The sequence below is a fragment of the Arachis ipaensis genome, chromosome B07 (genome assembly GCF_000816755.2).
Source record: "Arachis ipaensis cultivar K30076 chromosome B07, Araip1.1, whole genome shotgun sequence".
Taxonomy (NCBI): domain Eukaryota; kingdom Viridiplantae; phylum Streptophyta; class Magnoliopsida; order Fabales; family Fabaceae; genus Arachis; species Arachis ipaensis.
In genome coordinates, this window is record NC_029791.2 from 6,795,994 (window position 1) to 6,804,881 (window position 8,888).

General features: G+C 33.8%; 2 protein-coding genes across 2 annotated transcripts in view; both read right to left on the bottom strand.

Annotated features, from left to right (window-relative positions):
• Positions 1–8,888, bottom strand: part of LOC107608929 — an 89,764-nt gene that overhangs the window by 56,379 nt on the left and 24,497 nt on the right. The gene's annotated exons all lie outside the window — the stretch shown is intronic.
• LOC107609956 (ankyrin repeat-containing protein ITN1-like) overlaps positions 7,282–8,888 on the bottom strand; it is a 3,665-nt gene continuing 2,058 nt past the window's right edge. Inside the window, exon 2 of the mRNA XM_021107183.1 lies at positions 7,282–7,984. Within this exon, the coding sequence (XP_020962842.1) occupies positions 7,373–7,984 (612 nt within the window). The 3' untranslated portion in view covers positions 7,282–7,372. The remainder of the gene's footprint in view (positions 7,985–8,888) is intronic.

An 8,888-nucleotide genomic window follows, 5' to 3' on the forward strand; every position in this document is an offset into this window, starting at 1 on the left:
AGAAGAAATAAGAACAAGGAATGAATTCACCTTAGTGATGGTGGCGTTTCCTTCTTGAGGAACCAATGATGTTCTTGAGCTCTTCTATGTCTTTTCCTTGTCTTTGTTGCTCCTCCCTCATTGCTTTTTGATCTTCTCTTATTTCATGAAGGATGATGGAGTGCTCTTGATGTTCCACCCTTAGTTGTCCCATGTTGGAACTTAATTCTCCTAGGGAGGTGTTAATTTGCTCCCAATAGTTTTGTGGAGGAAAATGCATATGAGGCATCTCCGGAATCTCATGATGATGAGCTTCTTCATGTGCCTGTTGAGATCCATGAATGTGCTCTCTTGTTTGCTCCATCCTTTTCTTAGTGATGGGCATGTGAGATGAATCTTTCCATCTCCCATGGCTCAGAGGTGGAAGCAATTGTCTTCCCTTTCCTCTTTCTTGAGGTTTCTCTGGCCTTAGGTTCCATTAATGGTAATGGAAACACAAAAAGCTTATGCTTTTACCACACCAAACTTAGAATTTTGCTCACCCTCGAGCAAAAGAAGAAAGAATAGAAGAAGAAGAAGAAGAAGATATGGAGGAGATGGAGGGATGTGTGTATGGATGTGAGTGGTGAATGGAAAATAGAAGGGATGATCATGAATGGAGAGAGGGAGGGTGAGGTGGGTGGGGATCCTGTGAGAAAAATAAGGATTTCAAAATCTTTAATATGAATTCCAGGAATCTTGTGCTCTTTAGTCTAAAGCTCCAATCAAAGGGTCAGACATGGCTTAATAGCCATTCAAGCTTTAGAATGGATTTACATCCATTGAGGTGATTAGTTGAAGACCAATCCCAAAGGAGTTTGGGTATGGCTTTTCAGCCAGATAGGATTCAACATGTTACCATGAAACTCTAGAATTCATTCTTGAAAGTTTTGAAGCCATAGAATAATTTATTTTTGAAAACATTTTTATTTAAAAATTTTTTTTCGAAAACAAAGGAGAAAATTTTGAAATATTTTTGAAAATTTTTTGAAAAGAAAACAAAAAGAAAATGTCACGTTCATCACATTCAGGTTGAAGTGTGAATGAATATCTTAGAAGCGGAATAAGTTGAATTGAATAGAAAAACAGTAGTACTTTACATTAATCTTTGAGGAACAGCAGAGCTCCACACCTTAATCTATGGAGTGCAGAAACTCTACCGTTGAAAATACATAAGTGAAAGGTTCAGGCATGGCCGAGATGGCCAACCCTCAAAATGTGATCAATAGATCAAAAGATAATCCAAAGATGTCTAATACAATAGGAAAAGATCCTATTTATAATAAACTAGCTACTAGGGTTTACAGAAGTAAGTAATTGATGCATAAATCTACTTTCGGGGCCCACTTGGTGTGTGCTTGGGCTGAGCTTGAGTGTTACACGTGTAGAGGTCATTCCTGGAGTTGAATGCCAGTTTTGGTGCCAGTTTGGGCGTTGAACTCCACTTTGCAACTTGTTTCTGGCGCTGGACGCCATAATTGGGCAGAGAGCTGGCGTTGAACGCCAGTTTGCGTCATCTAAACTTGGGCAAAGTATGGACTATTATATATTTCTGGAAAGTCCTAGATGTCTACTTTCCAACGCAATTGGAAGCGCGCCATTTCGAGTTTTGTAGCTCCAGAAAATCCACTTTGAGTTCAGGGAGGTCAGAATCCAACAGCATCAGCAGTCCTTCTTCAACCTCTGAATCTGATTTTTGCTCAAGTCCCTCAATTTTAGTCAGAAAATATCTGAAATCACAGAAAAACACACAAACTCATAGTAAAGTCCAGAAATGTGAATTTAACATAAAAACTAATGAAAACATCCCTAAAAGTAACTAGATCCTACTAAAAACATACTAAAAACAATGCCAAAAAGTGTATAAATTATCCGCTCATCAGTCATGCCCATAGAAACTAGGCTATCTATGATTATTAAGAATCTCTCAAACATCTCATTAATGCTTTCTCCATCCTTCATGGTGAACATTTCATACTCTTTTTCTAACATATCAATCTTTGTTTCTTTGACTTGTTTGGTACCTTTGTGTGTGACTTGGAGTTTCTCCCAAATTTCTTTTGCTATCTTGCATTAGATACCTTTCGATACTCCTCGAAACTGATAGCACAGTGCATCAAGTTAATGACTTTTGCATTCAGCTCCACTTTCTTTTTGTCATCATCATTCCATTCAGCTTCTTCGTTTGGAGTCACCACTCCATCAGCACTTGTCTTTGTGAGAACTTTGGGACCATTCGCAACTATCTTCCACATGTTGTAATTAATTGATTGAATGAAGATCAACATCCTTTCTTTTCAATAGGCATGGTTTTTCCCATTAAAAAAAGGAGGCCTATTGTTTGACTGACCCTCTGTTAGAGTGCATGCCATAGCATTAGTACCCAAGTTGTTAGCCATTAGACCTTTCTTCCAAGTTGTGAAATTTGATTCTTGAGACCTAGCTCTTATAACCAATTGAAGGTTCTTGATGGCCTAGAGAAAGGGGGGATTGAATCTATGACCTTCTTTAAAACTTGATTGATAAAGCCTCAAACCAGAACTTATAACTTTGCTTCTGTTTAGTCTGCGTATTGGATTATGCAGGAGACAATTTTATTTTATCTCATAAATCGTGAAAAACAAAATCAGAACAGGAAAGAAGAAGATGACACAGTCATATATTCTGATTCAGTTGCCATGTACAATGCAATCTACATACAGTCTCCACCACAACGTTAGTGTAATTTTACTATCTTTTTAAGTATTACATACACCAATTCCCAAGGACTCAACATAATCCTATCAGGGACACTCCAAGCTTCAACATAAACTTGACTTGGCTATATAACTACCTAGACACTCAACACACTAAGTGCTTACCCAACTTAGCAAATGATACCTCTCAGGTACATGATACAAAACAGAAATACAACAAAAAAAATCTGAAATCACTCTTGACTTTTCTCTCCAAGTATTTCTCTTAGCCTTTTCTCTCAATAACTTTTCTTCAATGCCTCACTTTCATTTCTTTTACCACTGAATGAAAACAAAGAAAGATACAACATTGAAACAGAATATTAAACAATAAACCATGAAGGAGATGATGAGTTACAACTTTGATGTTATAAGTTGAACCGAATTCAGCACTCTCTGAAAAAATTCTCCATCTTGGCAGAATATTTCTTTGATGTAGAAATACTGTCCAAAACGTTGAACTCTCACAGAAAAACTCTCAATGAAACTCAAAACTCTGGTTTTCTCTCCTTATCTTTCTTTCTGAAAACCATTTTTCTTTTTGTATCATCTCTCTTTCCACAACTGGAGCGTCCTTTAGAAAGTCAACTTCTTGAATCTTGAGCTAGTTTATTTCTCTTTCTTTCTTTTTCATTGCATTAGGCTATAAAATCAGGGATCTAAATTAGAGTCAGCCAACACAGAAGAGAGATGAGCAGTAGCAGCTTGGATTCCTCAGTGAATTTACCAAATTCAAGTCATTAAATTTGTGCTTTGGCTCCAAGTAACAAATCAACCATTGATTTGCAGCAAAAATAAACAGATATCCCTTTTTCTTAGTTACTTGAAATTACATGTGCAGAAAGAAGATAGATTATACAAGTAATTAACTTGCATGTTAATGGAATTCTTTTATTTTTATCTTCTGACTAAGCTTAATTTAAGCAATCTAATCTTTGCCCCAATTCTGATTTGACATAGCCTCCATTTTTTGGTTTTTCATTTCTTCTATCATGACAGCTAAAAAAGTGAGCTCCCTTTTTCTCTCTCTGTGCTATACCCGAATGAGCAACACTTCAACAGCAGTAAACTTCTTTTCCTTCCATTTAGGCCACGGACTTCACAATGAGTTTGGCTTTGTTTTACTATCCAAGGTGCAAGTTTAATGGGCTTTTTATTTAAATTTGGGCATGCATAACTAATTAACATATATCAAATTCAATTGGACTATTTACCCAACTTTAACATATTTGTCATCATCAACTATTTGTTATTATTTTTTAAACTCAACATTAATAGTTGCTCCCATAATGCTCTTAGACTTAGTTTGGTAAAGTTTTTACTTTTTAAAAGTAATTTATGAAATCTAACTTTTAAAAGCTAATTTTTTAAACATTGTAGCATTTATGTTTGATAAATTAAATTAAAAATAGTTTTTAATAAGCACAAGCAAACAACAATAAGTGTGTTTGATAAAATAATTTTTAAAATTTAAAAATATTATAACAGACATTAATATAAGAATTAAATTTAAATATTAATTAATATATGAAATTATATTAAATTTTTTAATTTTAATAAGTACAAACTAACTTTAAAAAACTTCTCTTAAATACTTTTATAAACAATCTTAATTTAAAAGATATAAACACAAATATATAAACTTTTAATTTACCAAACATAAAATATACAAATTTTTCGTTAAAAGATTTTACCAAACAAAATCTTAATTTAGTGAGGCTAGAGCATTGGCAACAGTGATTTTATCACATGTTCGGCCAAATGACTCTCCTAATATTGTGATTAGAAGGCATAACAATTTTGTAGTTCAAATAATACATACTTTATCTACTCCATAAAAAAAACTTTTATATATATTAGATTATGGATTGTGCTTGACTAATAAAATAAACTTTAAAAAAGAATTAAACTTTAAAATAGTTCTTGAAGTTGTATTCGAACCTAAAAATAATTTTTGAAATTAATAATTTCTTAAATTCATCTCCGAAATTGCACTTCAGAATTCATAGTAGTTTCTGAGACATTTTTTGTTCATCAGAACCTTAAAACGATGTCATTTTGAACAAAAAAAAGATGTACCCAATTCGAACAAAAAAATAAAAGAAAAAAGAAAAAAAAAAGAAGCCTAGCATAGAACCAACCCTCCTCCCCCAACCTCATTCCCAATCTGTTCATTTCTCCATCCCTATCTCCATCCCCATCCCCATCCCCAACCCCTTTCCCTTTCCCTTCCCCTTCCCCTTCCTCTTCTGCTTTCTCAACCTTCCCTTTTTCTTTCCCCTTCTGCTTCTCCCAATCTTCCCCTTTCCTTTTCACATATATATTCTGGTTGTTGTTGTCGCCGCTAGATGAGAAGGTGAAGATGAAAGAGGAAGAGGAGTCAGAGGCAGGTAGTTGTTGGTGCTGCGCGGCTAACAGAGTGTGAGAACGATGATGAGAGTGGGAGGAGTAGTGTTCGAAATTTTATTGATTTCAGAAATTTTGTTATTAAATTTGCCATTTCTTTTTGGTTTGCAGTGGTAGTCGTTGATAGTAAGAAATTTTGAAAGAATTTTTCGGTCTGAGACAGACGAATTGGATGCTTTGAAATAAAGCTAGTTGCATGATCCGTTTAATTAGAAGAGGAAAAGAAAGGAGAAGGGAATAGGGATGGGGATGGAGAAAGAGAAAGGGAAAAGGAAGGGGAAGGGGAAGGTTGGGGATGGTGATGGGGATGGAACAGATTGGGAATTGGGGGGAGGTGATTCTATGCTACACTTTCTTTTTTTCTTTTTTTTTTCTTTTTTTGGTTCGAATTGGGGGGTCTACGCTGCACCTTTTTTTTTTTGTTTAAAACGATGTCGTTTCAAGGTTCTGATGAACGAAAAACGTCTCAAGGACTACTATAAGTTTCGTAATGCAATTTTGGGAACGAATTTAAAGAATTATTAATTTCAGAAATCACTTTGAGCCTCGAGTACAAATTCAAGAACTATTTTAAAGTTTAACTCTTAAAAAACTAAACAAAGAAAGAAAAAGAGAATCTTAAGTCATGTTCTAACATTCTTCACACATTTGGTCTCTATATGTACCTTTCATATATCCTAAGTGTTTTTTAAAGCTATACTCTTCTTCTTCGGTTCTTATCTTTTATTCGTTTTTCCTTTTTCTTTTTGGTATCAAAATTAAAACTACAAAGTAACAAAGTAACTAAAGTAAAATGAAGTAAAGAACTACTTATCATCATCATTGCTATTAATCATGCTACACATTTTATAAAAAAATCTAAAATTCTCGTGATCTTATCCCACGTCACAAAAATTCCTATTCTAGAGAACAATTTTTATATTTGTCACTGTAATTAATGTTTGTTTGTTTATCACACTCCTCCTTTAGTACACTTTTCTATGAGTTACCATATATGCCACATGTTGTAAGATTATTTGTCAGTCAACACATAATTATTCTTAGTCATCCAAAACTATGCCACCAAATAAATAAGAAATAAGTACAAGGAATAATGTGTAGGAAAACATGAAGGTATCGTCCTCCATGTTTGTGACATTAAAAGTATCTCCCAAACATTGTTAATTTAAAGATTAAAATTTTCATTCTCCCATACACAACGAATACAAGCGCAAAAATGATAAAAAAAGAAAAAATAAAAAGTAATTAGGAAAGAGACGGAAACCAAGACCTTTAAATAAATATGAAAAAATTATGCCATTTAATCTATAACTCAGTAACAATAAGAAGACAACAATTGACATAGAAGAATAATGAAACATTATGACAACTTTAGAAATTGTCAGCTTTATTACTTGGCCAAGGCACCCTAGTGATAATCGTAATTAGAAGATCAAAGTATAGCGGAAACTGTGCCAAGGCATAGAGAGTCAAAGGTACGGAAGTAGCTTTATAAAAGGAGAGGAGGAAACTCTCATACTTGCGACTGAAGATGAAGAAATGGCCACCAGGGACTTGGCTGGTTGTGACGAAGGAGACACACCCGCAATAAGTGCCGCCATCACAGAGCATGCTTCCGATGTTTCCTTTAAAGGAGAGGGCATAAACTGACTTATTTTAGCCTTTGCAAAAGAGAGATCAGGTCTAGTGATTGTCAAATATTGCAGTTATCCTACAACTGTCCTAAACCGTTTAGGGTCTTTAAATTTTCCAGATTCTGTAGATAATAGTTGCAGTGAATTGATCATTAGTGTTGGCATGGGGCTGGCATAAGCCATGCTTAATTCGGAGAGTAAATCAATAATATATTTGGTTTGAGATAAATAATGCTGAAGAGAGATGAACCACTGAAATCTTTAGTGTGCAAGCAAGAGAAGAATAGAGTATAGAGAGTAGAGAAAACAGAGAAAGATTGAGAATACGTGAGCGCAAAGAATGAATGATTAATTTATTATTATTGCTATTATTCTTTGCATACATTGATCTATCTATTTATCCTTCTATGCTTAAATAAAAATTATTTAGCACAAGCAATACCAGAGGGGCATAACAAATTGACACACACAAGGAAAAAGAAAAATAGAAAAACAAAGTGTTGAACTCTAATCAAATTAGGATCAGTTTGAAAAGTGGTTTTATGACGACCTATATTAAAATTTGGAGCTGGATTTGTTTCAGAGAAGTTCACCTGCCTTAATTGTGGTTGGAACTGTAGCAAAAATAACACTGAGAAGATGAAAGTAGAGTGGAAACTGCTCAAAGGCATAGAAAGCGACGGGTATGGAAGTGGCGGCGTATAAAGGGAATATGATTGATTTGTACTTATTGTGGTTAACAAGAAAGAAATGAGCAGAGCAAAAAGATACGAACATGGTTATGATAGAAAGAAACAAAGAACTCAGCCCTATAAGGAGTTTCTTGGGCAAGATACTTCGAAAACCAATGGCAACCTGTCTTGAAGTGAGGATGGAAAGGAACATGATGAGTCCAGTGACGGAGAAACACAGTCCAACCAGAGAAGCCATGGCGAATACCTCGAATGCAGGTTGTCCCCCTAGTGTTGCCTCGCCGCCATTATCGTAGCCTCCGGGGACATTACCAGCTGTGGCAAAGGAAACACCGGCCACAAGCACCGCCACCACGGAGCAAGATTCCGATGTTTCTTTCAGCCACTCGCTAGCGTTTTTGATGAGCCCCTCGTGTGTCGTATTGAATATATCTACAGCCGTTTTGCTTTCGTTGTTGCTTCTGTTGTGGAAATGTCTTGGCACAATTTCTTTTATGTACTGCAACAACCAACAATATAATCAACATAATCAATAATAATTAAAACAAAAAGTAAGACTATCAAGAATAAGCATCCGAATACCATGTCCTGAAATTACTCATCCCAAAAGCATAACCTGATAGGATAATGTAACACTAATAATCATATCTCTAATACTTTCTAAACCTTCATTGTACACTTGAGTCATTGGCTCTCTATACTTTCTCTTTTATTCAATACAATGATCTAATTTTTAAGTAGTATATTAGTTTATTTTTTGAGAATTTAATATGTAGGCTTTATAAACTTCACTAATTAATAAAAAAAATTAGAAAAAGATAAATTTATGACTTTCTGATATGAAAGAACTATTTATTTTTGTTCATAATATGCATTGGTTATGAAAATTTGACTAATTCACATATATAAAGGGAAAAAAAATTGTTTATAATCAATTTTATAATACTGTGATGTTTGAGATTTGTGCCATATATAGTCAAATACAAAAAACACAACATAAAACATGTAGTTTTCCAATTTTAAGAATTTAGTCAAAGAAAGCCGCACATTGGATATAGTGTTTAATTTATTAAAAATGCAAAGAACGTTACACATAAGGTGTTCCATTTGTAAAAAGATTATTAATTAAATACTAACTATATTAAAGTTTAGTTGTAACTTATTTTTTCTTTTTCTTTTTTCTTTTGTTGCCTATCAATAACAAAAAAAGATGTTACTTACAATCAACTTTTTAACGGTTTTAATCTTAATTAATATTCTGATGTTGTTACATATTTATTTTTAAACAATTTAAATTTTAATTAATACACTGATATCAATTTTTGAATAATTTTAATTAATGTATGTACGCCAGCTGAGTAATAATTTTAATTTTAATTTATGTATTGTAATGATGTATTATA